The following is a 16,653-nucleotide window of genomic DNA, read 5'->3' on the forward strand; positions in this document are numbered from 1 at the left end:
ATAGATAGGCGTCCACCCACCGGGGGGTTTAAGAAAATTTTAACTTTTCTTTATTCAGAGCTATTGCCCGGCGGTGAGGGAGGCGGGCCCCCCTCCCTCGTCGGCGGGAGGCACCATTTTTCTCCTATTCTCTTTGGCCACTCTCAAAGAGAAATAACAGTGCTCCCACTTTAAGCATTTATTAAATCCAGCATTCAAAATGAATTGCTAGGAAAATGTTTCTGTTTAAACGTGAAAATTTTCTTATAATTATATATTTCACAATTCAAATAAGTACGTTTCTACTGGAGAGATGTAGTTTTTTTAGTCTACGGGTTAATTAATTTGTAAAATGAGTAATCTATTTTATATTACATACTACATACTTAATTTGATATGAGTTTTATATATCTTCACCCCATTGTTGAAGCTGCGTTACACGTCGCGTCTTCATAGTGACTTATAAACGCACTTTATGTTTTTCCGGGATAAAAAATAGCCTAAGGTACTAAGTACTAATATAGTATTCTATTAGTGAAAATTCAAAATTACTTACTAGTTCCCGATATTAGCGCGTTCAAACAAGCTCTTCAGTTTTCTTTATTAGTATAGATAACTTAGTAGGTGTTGCTCGCGACTTCGCCCGCATGAAGAGCCTTCCCTACTACAAGTCATTGAAACACTGTAGCGATTCATACCACCACTTGGACAACAACAGCGCTATTTATTGAAGACATCTGAATTAAAGATCCCATTTCCCATGGGAGCATATTAACGGAATAAGAGTACCCTATGTGTAATCCAGGACATGATCTATCGGAGGTACAAATTGTATTCAAATCGGTTTAGGTATTATCCTACATTAACACCTAACACATAGAAACGTTATCACAAAAAAATCGTATTTATAATATTAATTGCATTATTTATTTCAAAATATACAACTATTTTTTCTCACCTCAAATCGTATGGGATATCCATGAAAAAAATTACGTTTAGGTCGCAAATATACATTTATTATGTAGGTACATTGTCAAGTTTATACTTTCTATAAGATTAAGGCACTCTAGGTATGTAAAAACATGCTTTTTACTTTTAACAGGGTGATGACCTGAAAAATATCCCGCATTTAATTTGCAGAAAGTTGGTCCTATTTACTGCGCCCCTATATAATATGCTACCAACAAGGCCTCGGCCTAAGCCGTCCTTAATCACGGCTTATTAGGTCTATTGACTAATTTGGCATTAAGTAATATTGCTTTTTAATATAGCAAGATAGCGTTGGGCATCCACCAACAAGGTAAACAGACAACTTGATAAATGTCGCAGGAACAAGCTGGAGGCGGGCTGCTTTTGTCCGGTCCGTCTGGAAATCTTTAGAGACTATGTTCAGCAGTGGATTGTAGCTGAAGATAATGATTATAGTAAGTACCCTATAGAACCGAAATAATAATGTTCGAACAAAGAAAAACTTTTACTTTGTAGATGTTCATAAGCGCAACTAGAACATCAAATTGTTACCACGTATATTCGGCAGTATGATGTGATCCGATCGCCATATCGGACACTTATGACAAGATCCGAGCAGATATAGAACAAAAAAAACAATATTTTGTTCAACCAGGGATCAAACCCGAGACTTCGCAAAGTCGTACCTCAAAACCAGTACGCCACCGAGATAATTATCGTTACTCTATGACATACCGTAAAGATAAAGAGCATAGAGTCGATGCCATAAATGCTAAAGTTTGTATGTTTGCTACACCAGAACGGCTGAATGGGTCAGGGTTAAATTTATAGAGATAGATTATAGTCTGGAATATTACGTAGGCTGTTTTTTATCCCGGGATAATATAGCGGGACTTTTATCAAGGAAATACTTATTACGCGGGCCGAATCGCGTGCAAAAGCTAGTAAGATTAAAGATTATTCTAACAGCCATTCTATTGTATATACTTTTGGCGCACTTGTTCAAGAGCGATATAGTCTGCAAAATGTTTATTTCATTTTGCGACATCTATTGAGTAGCTTTTAAATTACTTGTACGTTTTCAACCGTAATAAATGGTTTGAGTAAAAATCTTTACGGATTTTTGGCGTAATTAATTACACAAATTTGTTAAAAAATCTAATTTCAAAATGCCCAATAATTTTGGTATGGTAACTAATGTAGTCTTACTGTAGTGTGTTCAGAAAGAAAACCGTCGTGGGATTTGAGGTCGCCACTGTCTTTAATTACCTTTTGTTGTTAAGTTTCGACATGTTTCTATACAAATATCACTAAAAACAACACGCAAAATCATTGAATAACAATGCAATACTGCTGTTCTCAACGCAAAATCGGTATGTCAGGGAAACCTTATTTCGAGATAGTCGAAATTTTGTAAATATAGTTTTATAGTTTTGTATGTAAAACTGAGATAGACAAACTCTTTTAAGTTTTTTTTAACAAATTCTAGATACCGTTACTTAGGTAAGTTCATTAGATGGGTATTTCTAAGCTATCTGACGACATAAACACCAAGATTATGTTTTTTTTTTTTGAGACCGCTTTTGAGCTTAGCACGGCAGAATACGACATGAGAAATAAGTTTGACATTTACCAGATAGCGGAGAAGGGTTGCCATGTAAAATTGTAAAGTTAATTCACTTTTTGGCCACGACGGTTTTCTTTTTGAACAGACTATATAAAGGCAGAAAGTAGGCGCATATAAAATTTACATTTCTGAAATTCACATATCTGAAATTCGACTACACTTTGTACACAAAGGTATAAAATTAAACACATAACTGATTATCTACTGATATATTTTCGGAAAACATAGAGAATTATAAATTATTTACAAATTAACATACATAATGCATTAAATTTATTTTTACATATACGTGTTTGCCGTTAATTCTCTTTGAAAAATATCTTTCCCAACCTTAGTTCCTCCCTCCCCAAGTTTAGATCCTAAGTCCATATTTACTGCTCTCTACGCTCTGGCCAGCGAAGATCTCTCCTACAACAATTTTCACCCTTTACTCAACAAGAACTAATCCCAGCTGCGTATCAAGTCATCTCATTTATATCCCGTAGTCACTCCGGCGCAGCGTCATGGCCGCTGTGAAAAAAAATACTATTAAATGTCGTAAGCGAGGCGATGCCAATGATAGATAGGTAAAAGTTTAAGTAGATTATATTTACAAAATAAACTAGATACGACTAGTAGAGTGGCTGGCATTAAAGGAGCCTATAAAAAAATTGATAGGGTGCAAGAGCACAGCATCTATACAAGATTCTCTGGTAGTCTGACCTTATATACATCGGGATCACTAAAGGTCAAGGGCCCTGTATCATTGATAAGGCTGATTCGGCAGTATCATTTATTTATATATTTATTTAAGAACCTCCAACGAAGGATACACGGCATATAATAAATACAATGTCGTAGCTTTTATACAATTAGCAATGTGACGTGCCTCTTCAATTAAAGGAGACCACAGCATGCAAATTTATAATTTAGTACAGCGGCAAAAATAATAATAATATTTGGTATTAATATTATTTAGATATAGAAGTGGAAACTTAAAACAAGAGAAAAAAGGATAAAACATAATAAGAAGTGACAAAATATAACAACATCTTATTTCATACCCCTGAGTATGAAATAACCTAACATAGGGTTGGCCATAGGACTTCCATTAAGAACGAAGTTCCTCGCGCATTCATTATAGTCCATTGAAATGTTACATTTTTTAGGCCTTACCTTGCGTTTTTTAGAGGACGCAATTTTATTTTTTTGAAGTGTAGGGGGGGTCAGTGTAAAGCTAAAACCAAGTTTGTGGGGTCGCCACCCTTGTCCCACGGCCGCCATCTTGAAAATAGGGGTTGAAATGGTTTTTACGATGTATCTCTTAAACTATTTATCTGACAAAAAAAATGTATAAACATTTTTGTTGCAAATTAAATTCTCAACAACTTTGGTCCAGTAACTTTTTGTCGTAGAACTATAAATAAAAAAGTTATAAGCGAAAATGTTAAGAAATTCAATGTTAAGCAATGTCCATTGCAACGTCATCAGAACGTGTGTTTATAAGGGTCATAATACTTTTTTTTTGTACTCTCATTAATACCCAAATACCCAAGGGACCATTAGGGAACAAAAGAACATCTGCCTGCTATTATTATTACTATTTCTTATTGTAAGAATAGCTGATAATATTGTATTGAAGTTGTTCAACTTATATCTTTTAGTTGTGGTACATATTTCTATACGTGCGGATGTATTTTATTCTGTTTTTAATTGTGAAGACGATTTCGAATGATTTTAGACACAATTTTAACTTTAGTGAAAACTACTTGTTTCTTACTGTACATATTGCGTATTATTGTTATTACGTGAACAATCGAACCGATAATGTTGTTCCTCGTCGCAGCAGCAGCTCCAGTAGTTTATCGTCAGTTTCAAAAGCTCCAGAGCCAGACTTTGATTTTGTGAACAATAGGGTACCGGACTCATTTTTGTTCTTTACTATTATCAAATATTTACATAATATTAATTATAACACAGAAGGAATTATTAAAATCCGGTAAAAAATCAACAAGTTATAAGTCTTTGAATTTCGTTGGAAGGGGTAATTAACAAGAAACAGAAAAGAGACGAAATATCCACATGTGACGTCATCGGGAATTACGACGCGTGCGAAAAAAAGAGATGAAGCGATATCCCCACATCGCGCCTACTTCTGCACATTACAATATTTTAAATGTGAATTACTCGCTCATTTTTTAACCAATTGTTATGCAGTTTTCGCAGGAGTGCTTCTTTTTCGTATTATTAACCATTACATATAGAATAATGTACAAAATCAAGCATAGGCCGGTCCCCTATTGCTTCATTTGTGCCAAAGCGATTCAGGATCCAAGTAATTCGCGTACAAGCCGACAAACGCGGGTTTGTGTTGTATGTAATGAGAGTACAAAAAAAAGTATTATGAACCTTATAAACACACGTTCTGATGACGTTGCAATGGGCATTGCTTAACATTGAATTTCTTAACATTTTTGCTTATAACTTTTTTATTTATAGTTCTACGACAAAAAGTTATTGGACCAAAGTTGTAGAGAATTTAATTTGCAACAAAAAATGTTTATATATTTTTTTTGTCAGATAAATAGTTTAAGAGATACATCGTAAAAACCATTTCAACCTCTATTTTCAAGATGGCGGCCGTGGGACAAGGGTGGCGACCCCACAAACTTGGTTTTAGCTTTATACTGACCCCCCCTACACTTCAAAAATATAAAATTGCGTCCTCTAAAAAACGCAACCCCAAATGTAACTTTTCAATGGACTATTAACTTTGAATGTAATTCGAAATTAAAACTTTATAGTTTGTGTATTTTTTATTCAGTATTACATTTTCAATGTGAAATAATAGATCAAATCAAAAAGTTTCTTTAATTACAAAATATCCATTTACTTAATTGAAAAGGTACCATATTTTAGGTCTTATATATTCTAACGTAGTAATTATCGGCTTATGATAACTATAATAAGAACATATTTAAAATTCTATTTTATACAAGTTTCTAGAAAAAGTATCAATTAAATACAATGGAATGATGAGATTATTGAAGAACCGACACAGATTATGTTTGAAGATGTAAAGTAATACAATTTCTTATGAAAGATTAAATAGGCAATTACATTCGTCAGCAATGTTTGTTTCATAAACCAACAACATTTGGCATTGTAAAATCAGTCACATAAATAGCTGAACAAACTCAAATTTCAAATCGCCTTTACACTTTTGTGGCCTTGTCAACAATTTTTTCTCCACTAAAAGAAACTTTAGTTTTCTTTATTTACGAGATAGAAAACAATTCAATCGATGTTAATGTAAATGAGCCTGTCTGTCCGGCGGATGACGAAACAACCAGGTCATCCTGGAATGCGAAATAGCTTCACAACAGGCTGAAATGCTCGGTACACCGGGGTCACTCCGAAGAGCCCGTGGAACAACCAGGAAGACCCTGCGCATCTGGAAGGAGTAGGGCTGGCTAGACCCAGAGCCGGCATCCCTCGCACAACGGCCCGACCTGCTACGGGCTAAAAAAGTGACCCTTAACATAGAACATAGAATGAAAATGAGCGTTTTAATCTGTAATTTGTTCAGCTTTTGTGCCTGACTGTTAATGCATAATCGTTCTCGTGTGGAGTCTGGAATTTATGTCCGATATAGAGTTAGCATCTATACCTATCACATCATGTAATGGAATACACACGGTGGAAAGTGGATGCACCTGTTACGCTTCTGCCTACCCCATCGAGGATAAAAGTGGTATTTATTGTTTTTTCTAATTCTTCCTTACTACATTGGTGCGGTTGATAATCAAACTCCTTACGATGATTTTAAAGATTCAAGTTCAGCACGTTCTCTTTTCGATTTTAATTTATCTCTGTATATTTTGATGCGTTCAGCATTCGTTTTTCTTCTGAAAAATATAAAACTAAAATTATTTACATTTTTTTATACGATTTAAGTTGATAAAATAGAAAATCTAGTATAATTGTTCTCATGCAAAAGATAAATCATACCTGGCAAGAATCGCCTCCAACGTTTCGTTCTGTTGCTTCTTTTTTTTATTGTCTCTGTATCTTTTAGCGCGTTCAGCAATGGCTTTTTTTCTGAAAAACACGAAATGAAATTATTATGATTTTTATATTGTTTTAAATTTAAAAAACGAATACAACTACCCTAGTTTCCTATGTTTGGTTTGGATGAGATTTTAGGTGAAATACATTTTTGATAAATGTATTTAAAAAAAAGTAGTCAGCTACACTAATATAGCACGTTGTATGACAAAAGATTATACCTGGCAAGGCAGGAATCAGATGTTTCATTGCGCAATTTATTTTTTTGATTCTCTCTAAACTTCTGTTGGTACTGAGCGTTTGTTTTTCGTATTTTTATTTCAATTTGATTTTCTATTTTTTTTCTCTGACGGTACTCTTTTTGACGGTGAGCTTTTGATTTCACCATTGTCTCTCTATAAAAACCGCAAACACTCGAATCACATGTCCGATAAAAACATATGAACACTTTAAGCAACTGCTTCAAATTATGAAATATTATTCAGTTACTTTTTTAAATCATTTGCATTCTTTCTCGAATTTCCATTTCTCAAAACTTTAAATAATGGTATAATATAACTCTCGCATAATTTAAAACAAATAGGTTTCACGATTTTTTCATTCAATTTTTTTTTATCACCTATTAATAGTCAAGTCTGCTATTCAAGTCAATGCTCAGACGAACGAGAAGGAAGGAACGTGCGGTGTGTATACATACCTGCTCATAGAAAGAGAAAGACATATCGACGAGGTATCTTACGTGACGTAACATTTCCTCCCAAACCATGACCGAGCGTTAATGAAATTCCAAAAATACTCACGAAAAATATTTACGAATGATCGCATTCCTTCTACCGTCATCTCCAGGCTTGTCATAGACATCGACAATACTCCCATGCTCTATGTGGGCTTCCAACACTGCATTCTTTATGTCAGGCGGGGGGACATCTTCGCCATTCTCCACGCATATGTTATGGAGGATGCAACAGGCGGTGATCATATCGACTGCTGTCTGTAAATTAATCCGTAACCCTACTGCGAGAGCTGGGAACCTCTTCTTTAACATGCTATATAGTGTCTCTACTACTTTTCTGGTCTCGCTGTGGCTTTTATTGTAGCGTTTCCGCACTTCTGTGGTTGGTTCTAGGTACGGTGTGAGCAAATATTTCTGAAATTTATAAACAGTAACGACCTTAAGTTTGATTTTTCTAATTTATTCGTAAAATTAAGTACAACACTAACGATTTAAAATGATAGTAGTATGTATAAAGTTTTCAATTTATCTCACTTTTATTTATTTTGTATAGATTGAAAAAAATGGCTTTATCAATAAACGCAGCATACGTATGTAATATATTATTATAGTTAGCATGCAGTATTCGTCTATGCCTGCTCTCACAAAGAGAACAGTGTATGGAGGGCATATAACACAAAAATCTTATGTGACGTTACATTTTCTCACGAACCACACAAACCGCAAGTTGCGTTGACGAAGTTCGTCACTTTCTATTTTGCGTACAAAGCATAGCAAGCAACGGAAACGAGACAAAATAGTGTATAACTAGACAGATGTTTATAATTGTATAGTGTTCATTAGGGCCCATAGTTATATTTTGCTATTTAATAAATCTAGTATTAATAAGTAAATTATAATTTGTTTCCAAACTATTTTTATATGCGAATAACTTGATGGAGTGTGCAATACCTTGTATACTTTGTAATTGTATATTCTAGGTGTCATTTTTTCTAGTGAATATACTTTTCAGTTATCTAACTTTATAAACCAAAGTAGATAGAAAATTATATCCGTACCTTCAAGGGATACGCGCTGTCACCAAGCAGACACGCTTTACCATATTCTCCTGCCTCAAACTCCTGGCTCAACACGCTGTCCTCAAACACTCTAGCATCGCTAGTGGAGCCCGGTGAATGAGCGACCACGTGCCTTATCCTCAATTTTGAGTCTACCACCGTTTGTACATTCAATGAGAAATAGGCTCTTTTGTTTTTGTACGCGTCACAATTGTTACCTGTAAATGTTTAATAACCTCACTAATATTATCAATGCGAAAGCTTATGAAAATGTAGCCAATGTAACTACTAGACATAATAAGACTTGAGATCATGTCTTAAGATGGCGAGCGCAGTGGAATACCAAACAATACTTTGTAATTCAAGGTCTTGGATGGTGTTTCTACTGTTTATGAGCAGTCGTATCGCGTACCATCAGGCGAACGGCAAGCTCGTCTATTCATTCAAAAAAGAAAACACAACTAAAATCCAAACCTGGCGAAGTAATCCTCACATGCGTGCAATCTATACACCCTATGATGGTAGGAAAATTCGCTACACTACAAAACTCCTTCTGACACATCTCTATATCTTCGGCAGTCGGCATGTGTATATATTTGTCCTTCAGCTTGACTATCGCGCTTGATACTCTCTTGACGATCCTGCTTGCTGTAGATATGCTCACTCGATGACCTGAAGCTATCTTCTGTAGATGAGTGCCGGTGGCGTAGTACCTGAGGGCTATGAGTAGCTGTTCGAATGATGCCACTCTTTCACTCCTGGAAATTTATAAATAAAGTTTTATATCCTAACTAGGTAAATAAAAAGCCTAGCTATGTTTTAGTAAGTAAAGAACTAATTTATTGTTTTACAACGTTAATTTTAAAACGAAAAATAAAAGAGACGCCTTTAATGCAGGTTTTTTATTTTCAAGGCTGTATGAAATATTAGTGTAATATACCTCTATGCTCAAATACCTCTTCAAGGTATACAGGGTGGTTTTTACTTAAATAGCACGTGAGACACGCGTTCATAGCCCCTAACTACAATGCCAAAACCGCATAACCTACTATCATCTACAGAAGTCCTCTGCACAACAAAGGTCTTCTTTAAAGACTTATTTTTAATATAAAAAAAACATTGTTGAATTATGTCGCAATATTCAATACTTGATAGCTATGACACCAAAAAAAACCTCGACCCTAGTGGTAGTATCTAGGGTCTGTACCGGCTTTAGAAAGATAAAGCCAAAGAAAATATTTAAATAAAAAAAAAATATCGCTCGAAAATCGTGAGCCAAAAATCCTTTTCGTTCTTCTTCGTTCGTTCGTTCTTTTCTGGTCCTACCCAGGAACTCCTAAGAACGTCACCAGTCGATGGCCCAGGGGGGCAAGTTGATATGGAGAATGAGAAAAGTATGTATTGTAAGTAAAGTCCAGAGTACATGTTTCTCCTCTAACGCCTCTCCCGCTTTAACATAGAGCAAAGCGTAATTGAGCGTACCGAATATTAGGAATGGAAATGGTGAATTCGTTGGAGTTTTAGAACCTCTATGGAGGGGGCAGCTGCCCATCACTGCCCCCCCTTGGTGACGCCCTTGAGGACTCCTAATTGACCATATTAAACCCTACATGCATGATGCAACACATCAGTGGCAAAGAGTCCATATAACCCGATTCCTGCCGGCTTCTCTTTCGTAATTTATATAAAATCTAATTATTAACGGTGAAGGAAAACATCGTGAGGAAACCTGCATACTTGAGAAGTTCTCTGTAGGAATTTCTAAGGTGTGGGAAGTCTACCAATCCGCACTAGGCCAGCGTGGTGGACTAAGGCCTAATCCCTCTCAGTAGTAGAGGAGGCCCGTGCTCAGCAGTGGGCAAGTATATAATACTGGGCTGATATTATAATAATTATTACAAAGATTTACAGACCGCATTAACGCATATTAGTACCTACATTATTGTGTTGTATCGGGTTTTCTTTCGAAAAATTTCACCCTTCGCTGCAACACATCTATGATCCTACTATTTAGATGGTGAGACAGCGACCACGGGTCAAATGACCCACTAACTAATTCACTGAGTACTGATTTGTTAAAAATTGACACTTACCTATTACTGAATTCCAAGTCTTTATCGATTTCCTTTCTATCAATCCTTTTACTATTTAGATGTTTATGGGACAGTGACCATTGCTCAAATGACCCACTTACTAACTCACTGAGTACTGACCTGTTAAAAATTGACACTTACCTGAATTCCAAGTCTTTATCGATTTGATTACATATCTCGATAGCTGTTCTCTTTGACATTCTGTAAGTTTGCATAAATTGAACGTCATCAATATCTATGATATCGATTTTTGATTTGATTGATCTTGACTTTTTTGACGGCGTGTGATCTGTACTATTGTCGGCGATCTCTGGAAATGAGCGAAATAAAGTATATTGTTAATTGGTAATTATTTGTCCTTTACCCTAGGCTTGCAATTCACGCAACATTTTTGGAACAACCTGTATATGACGTCATTGAATCTGTTAATTAATAATTCCACTTTGTTTTTCGATCTATCTCTATTTATAAACAACATAAAAACACAGGAAGAAATTAATTATAATATTATAAATGCCAAAGCTTGATATTTTTTTTGTTTCGATGATTTTATGAAAAAAGAACATCTGATTATTTAAAAAGAGTGGCACTAGCGTCGTACAGATGGCGCTGTGGATCGATACAGTAATTTAGGATCTTTTGTAGTAGGACAAGCTTTTAAATGAATCCGCCAGCAACACCTAGCAATTTAGGAAAACAAAATCAATTCTATTCGTGAAACTATAACTGACCGTACAGTAAACACATTAGTTTTACCTGACTCTTCTTGATTTATATCTTCCCTTGGCCCGCTCTCCATTATTATTAATTCCTCATGTCCAGAACTGACTGACGTAAAGCATGTTTCTTTAGCTAAAAATCAGATTTATTCTGTTACTTATCTATTTTCATTTACAATTAGAGAAGATTGAGAAATATCATTGTTTGGAACAGAGGTAAAGTAACAAAAATGCAGTGTATTATTATGAAACTATTTTTCGGATATTATCCGCGATGAAATCCGAAAATAGAAAAATACTTTCATTTTAATATCTAACATTCACATTAACAAAAATCATAATGCAGTGTATATTATCATAAGTTCAAAATGGGGGTAGTTACTAAAAATCGAACAGAAATTAAATAGAATAAAATATAATACCTGATGTGGTATCATCTAGCATCTCAGTATGACTAGACATGGGAACAGCATTAGTTGTACCACCATCCGTACCAACATCTCTTCTCCCTTTGCCCACCATCGCATTTGTACCATCACTACTGTCACATTCGTCTGCGCTCGAGAAGTGCACACTGTCACCCTCGTTAACTGACTCCAACTTTATTCCTATATTTGTGAAGCAGTGTCTATGTTCCTGAATACAGACGGCTTGTTGGTGATTAGGGCTTAAAATATGCCTTAGGGACCAATATTTTCCGATCTCAAACTATTTTTGGTAGTTACTACGTCTTATTCATACATTTAAAAAATAATTAATTCTTCCAACATCTAGGGGATAAGGAATTTTCTAAATCCACGCCATAATAAATAATAGGAGTTGCAATCAAATGACAGTAACAATAAACTGTGACGTCACAGCATATAACGCGGCGTGCGTGAAAAAGAGATAGCACTACACCACAACAACTGCACCACACCCGAAATTTTGCTCACAATAATATTTCTAATATGAATAACTGCGCACATTTCACAGAAGAATTATTTTTCCGTAAAGTAAAGATAGTTTTGTGGATTTTATTGCGGTTTTAAAATTTTCTCCCAACGTTTTAAATGGCCGCGGTCACATAATATAGAAATACGCGATAAAATCTAAAAAAAAAATAATTAATTCAATGTCTAACATTCGCGTAAACATATAAGGAAGTACCCTATTGTAATGTGAATCCATAGTGTAATATGTTATTGTATACAGGGCGTCCTATAAATAATAGATAAAACGTGAGGCTCCAGCATATTTTTAGACACATCTCACTGTCTAGAAATTTGCTAAAGTTTTATCCTATTATGTCTATGATAAGCAGATCCAGTTTTATTAGTCGACGACGTGCGCACGTGAGCTCCAAAGAATCTTGTGAAAAGTTTATTTAATGCAGTTAATATATCGTTATTAATTTTGGTAAGTTCAGCCGGCTTGTCATCGTATGTCGATATTACATTATTAATTTTATAAATTTATAACATCAATAACGTAATATCGACAAATCGCACCTGTAATCCAATACTATCACGATACAAAAAATAATTTACATCACTATAAAATCAATCTAAATCATCTAATCGTACAAAGACTGTAATAAAAGTATCATAAAAATTATCTACACGCAGTGGTCTAATGTATAAATAAAAAAAAATCGAATAATGAAATATCCATTCCATAAGATTCCTCGGAGCTTGCGCGTGGACCTTACCTGATGTTCGCACGCGGCCCACAACACTGTGTTCTCCGACACGTGCGCCACCGTCGGAGTCATCTCTTCATCGTCCTCACACTCGGACTTTATTTCAGACTTGATGCTGAGAAACAGACGAATAAAGATCGAGATATTTGTGTTACGTATAGCGAATACTAGATGTAGACTGATAACGCTTTGCAAGTGTTCGTTCTGGATTCGAATCCCTGGTGGGAGAACACTTCGGTGGAATTTTATTAAAAAGGTTAACCCGGTCCGGATTTTTAGTCAGAAATTACGTCCGGCGACCAATTGTAAAAACTTTGCCAAATCGTGGTATGAAGATTATTAGTAATAAAACTTATGGATGTATAATTTTCATAAAATATTATAGACATACAACAATTAAATTAACCTGACATTAACTGGCCCTAATCCTTACATATTATAAAAAGGAATCCCTCGCCGCATCGCATCGCGTCTGGTAACATGAAGGCAATAAAATCAAAACTATATCTATACGTAGAACGGATGAACATTGACAAATGGACATTGTTTGACTCTAGGAAGGACAGTCTACTTTTATCGCGGGTAAACATAAAAAGGGCTTTTTATCCCCGAAAACCTCAATAACACAGGCGAAGTCACTCTAGTATAATGTATAGCTAAAAAAAATGTATAATAAGTGCCCTTAAAACTATCAATTAAAAACTTTGAATTCAAAATGATAAGACTTTCTACTATACATCATTATTAAGAAATCAACATTAATTTACTGACTATATATCACAGTTGCGAAGGGTTCAATTTTTTAAAAGCAAGCAAGTAACCCAAGCAAAAAAAAATGCCTTAGTTAACATATAGCAGCCAATTTTACAGAAAAGAAAACTAAGACAAACGTAAATAAACCTAAAAGGGAAGCCGGTAGGAATCGGATTGTGTGAACGCTTCGACACTGATATATCATTCAGATAACAAACCTTAATGGACCATCCCAATCAGGTTCAGACACAGTTTTAGGATCCAGAGTCGGCAGATATCGTCTTAATGTAGCTAGCACGAATTTGACTTCAGCCTGTAACAATGGTACCGAGATACAGTTGTAAACTCCACCTTGGTTCACCTGTTCACCTTGTGATGGTTCAATCAGCTCAAGTACTCACTGCAGGTCTATCAGCTGGTATTCGCAGCACATAGTGTTGGTGGTGTGCTCTGTCGGCCTCGCACGCGCCGCACAGGTCCAAGTCGCTACACTGCACACATGTATAGCGGAACCTGCACACAGACAAATCAACACCAAGTGAACCCGCTGCGCAAATTATAAAAAAAAAATCTAGACCTCAGGGAGTTGCTGACCTTGTGAAGTGTCATTAAAAAAACCTATTGTCAAAACAAGTTTACAACAGTTGCAGGTGGAATAGTCTTGTCCGACACATAAATTATTATCTGCTGCTTAATTATGGAGTAATACTTACTCTGTTATTAACCGAGCGCACGAAATGCATTGGACCGAATCGTTTATATTTACATCCTCTGAAAATAATTAAATTGGCAAATTGTATCAAAATCGCCTTACTTATATTAATAACTAAAATATTCATTAACATATTTTCTTACTATCGGTAAATACACGTCATTCGCTATGTATGTCATTCAAATATGATACCAGGTTTTTACAACACCCTATACTTAAACATGACATGTGAAGCTACAGAAACCAAACTTATATCAAATCCCCAACTATTAATAATATTATACTATTAATAACTAATTTATTTATCTGCATATTTTACTATTATGGGTAAAAAAATATATATTATCAATACCATATTATATGTGGTTCAATGATTATCCCTTGTTTGTACATCACCCTATATACATAACAAATATAAGGTTAGGGGCCAACCAGTGGTATCATGCGGCGGGCTAGGCTCCTGTCTTTGCTCTTGTTTTTTTTTTATATATAGAAACAATTTAGATTAAAATAAAGACTAAAGATACATAGGTGAAAAGGCAAAGACGCAATAAACATCATAATATAGATTGTTAAACAAAAAGGATAGCATTTAGAATAGAAAAAAATATATAATAGCTACTTTAACAAATTATGGATATTACATTAACTTTCTCATATGAGTGGTGCTTAGAAAGACAATATTATTATGTTTTAACAACATAAAGTAGGCCAACACTGGGTTGGTACAATAATTAAATATTGGAAATAATTTTAGTTATTTTGTTATTTTTTTTAATTTCATTGCTATCTAATTGTTAAATTTAGAGTTAGATTATATTGTTAGATGTAAGTGTTTTGACCAAGTGCTGTAAACCTTCATTATATTTATAAATAAATATGTAGAAAGAGGTCCGGGTTGACTATGTCCACCCCAGAAGTTGCTTCATACTGACATACAGCATTTTGAGTCAGCTTACTATGACTATAAATGTTTAACACAACTTATTTCAGTCTAGAACACAGCACCACCAAGAAAATGACTTTAGTTAGATATTATTTAATACATACTACAATAGACATAAGCATGGACTAAACAATACCCTCTTAAAATAGACCACAGAAGAAAGAGACAAAGTGATTCTGCAGCCAATACCTGTCTCTTTTCTGTGCGTCTGTGGTTCAATCTGCACAGCCTCTCCTGTTGTATGTCCTGTACGGACACTACTTTCTATAAACGGTTCTGGATGTTTTATTTCATCAACCAAGTCAATGATTTGTTCCTGTTTGTCATTCGTCAAATGTAGTGTTGGTATGCTTCCGTCCTTCAATATTCTTCTTCCATTGACTAATCCGTATCGAAAACAGTCTTCATCAAAATGTATAGAGCACAGTGATGTCCGTACTCCAATAGATACGTTGCTCTTTCCCATTATATCTAACCATTTCTGCCTCATTTCTGCATTGGAAGGAAATCTGTAACAATTATGGAGTAAAAATAATCATATTTTTTACCCCGGATATTAATTAATTCCTTGATTGTTTCTTACAGGTCTAACTCTGAATATTCCCTAGAATAAAGTCCATGCAGTTTTTCAAGGTAAATATAATTAAAAAAAATATTATATTCATTTTAGTGTTGGGGTAAGTATCTGTTTGCTAAACATCCAATAAGCCGTTTCAGTGTCTACTTTTCACAAACATAAGATAGAATGGACAGTAATTAAGTAAATATTTGCTAACTTACTTGTGATAGGATCTTCGGGGAAATTTATCACCCCTCCATTTACATAAAAAACATGTATAAACCATGTTTGATTAAACAAATACTTTTTTGTCACGTCTTAATGAAGTTAACACAATATTTTACACATAGAACAGGGTGTGTAAACTAGAAGTTACCGTCCCTACAAGCCTGTAATGCACTTATTGGAATCCTCAGAGCTGTTGACCGCACGATCGTTTTATCTCGTTCACTTTTTTTTTAAATAGTACTATTCATTACAAGGAATCTTTTCCCACACTCGCAAGTAATATATTCGTCTTAAATCCAATCGCCCCTTTCGGTAAAATATCTAAAACTTCTATATCACTGCCGGCACTCCACATCATTTAGATAATTCTCTTTGAGTTAGATTTAAAAATTAAAATTAAATCCAATTCCAATCTTCAGTGATCAGAGTTTGTGATTACTTGTAAATAAAAAAACAAGTAGATTGTTTGTTTCCTTTTCTCTTCGTTTTTAAAAAGAGAAGGCAAAGCCTTTCAGCCATGCAGCCTAAATCATATTTTCTTATATTCAT

At 34.8% G+C, this 16,653-nt stretch overlaps 1 protein-coding gene across 9 annotated transcripts; it reads right to left on the reverse strand.

Annotated features, from left to right (window-relative positions):
• Positions 1-2,769: 2,769 nt before the first annotated feature.
• On the reverse strand, positions 2,770-16,559 carry LOC115450068. Of its 9 annotated transcripts, none has more exons than XR_003939246.2 (16): positions 16,098-16,559; positions 15,507-15,826; positions 14,373-14,430; positions 14,061-14,172; positions 13,878-13,972; positions 12,916-13,021; positions 11,648-11,861; positions 11,263-11,358; positions 10,648-10,816; positions 8,888-9,171; positions 8,414-8,631; positions 7,423-7,769; positions 6,844-7,017; positions 6,566-6,655; positions 6,271-6,462; positions 2,770-3,085 (listed from the first exon to the last, which is right to left on the reverse strand). XR_003939246.2 is itself a non-coding variant. In XM_030178037.2 (16 exons), exons 1-16 carry the CDS (start codon positions 16,160-16,162, stop codon positions 3,061-3,063), a joined length of 2,463 nt encoding a protein of 820 aa, XP_030033897.2. In that variant the 5' UTR covers positions 16,163-16,559; the 3' UTR covers positions 2,770-3,060. The 9 variants fall into 9 exon arrangements, 6 of the variants coding, with proteins under 6 accessions (XP_030033897.2, XP_030033895.2, XP_030033899.2 ...); XR_003939245.2 differs by having other exon boundaries at positions 6,271-6,477; XR_005112474.1 differs by having other exon boundaries at positions 6,253-6,477.
• Positions 16,560-16,653: the final 94 nt, after the last annotated feature.

The sequence above is a fragment of the Manduca sexta genome, chromosome 3, assembly GCF_014839805.1.
Source record: "Manduca sexta isolate Smith_Timp_Sample1 chromosome 3, JHU_Msex_v1.0, whole genome shotgun sequence".
Lineage (NCBI taxonomy): Eukaryota > Metazoa > Arthropoda > Insecta > Lepidoptera > Sphingidae > Manduca > Manduca sexta.

Excerpts from the sequence above, each read along its gene's own strand:
- LOC115450068 (XM_030178035.2), bottom strand. The coding sequence starts at position 16,162 with ATGGTTTATACATGTTTTTTATGTAAATGGAGGGGTGATAAATTTCCC. Across the intron at positions 8,632-8,887 it reads TGTGAGGATTACTTCGCCAG|GTAACAATTGTGACGCGTAC; the intron begins GTTTGGATTTTA and ends AAACATTTACAG. Across the intron at positions 7,770-8,413 it reads ACAGCGCGTATCCCTTGAAG|AAATATTTGCTCACACCGTA; the intron begins GTACGGATATAA and ends TATAAATTTCAG.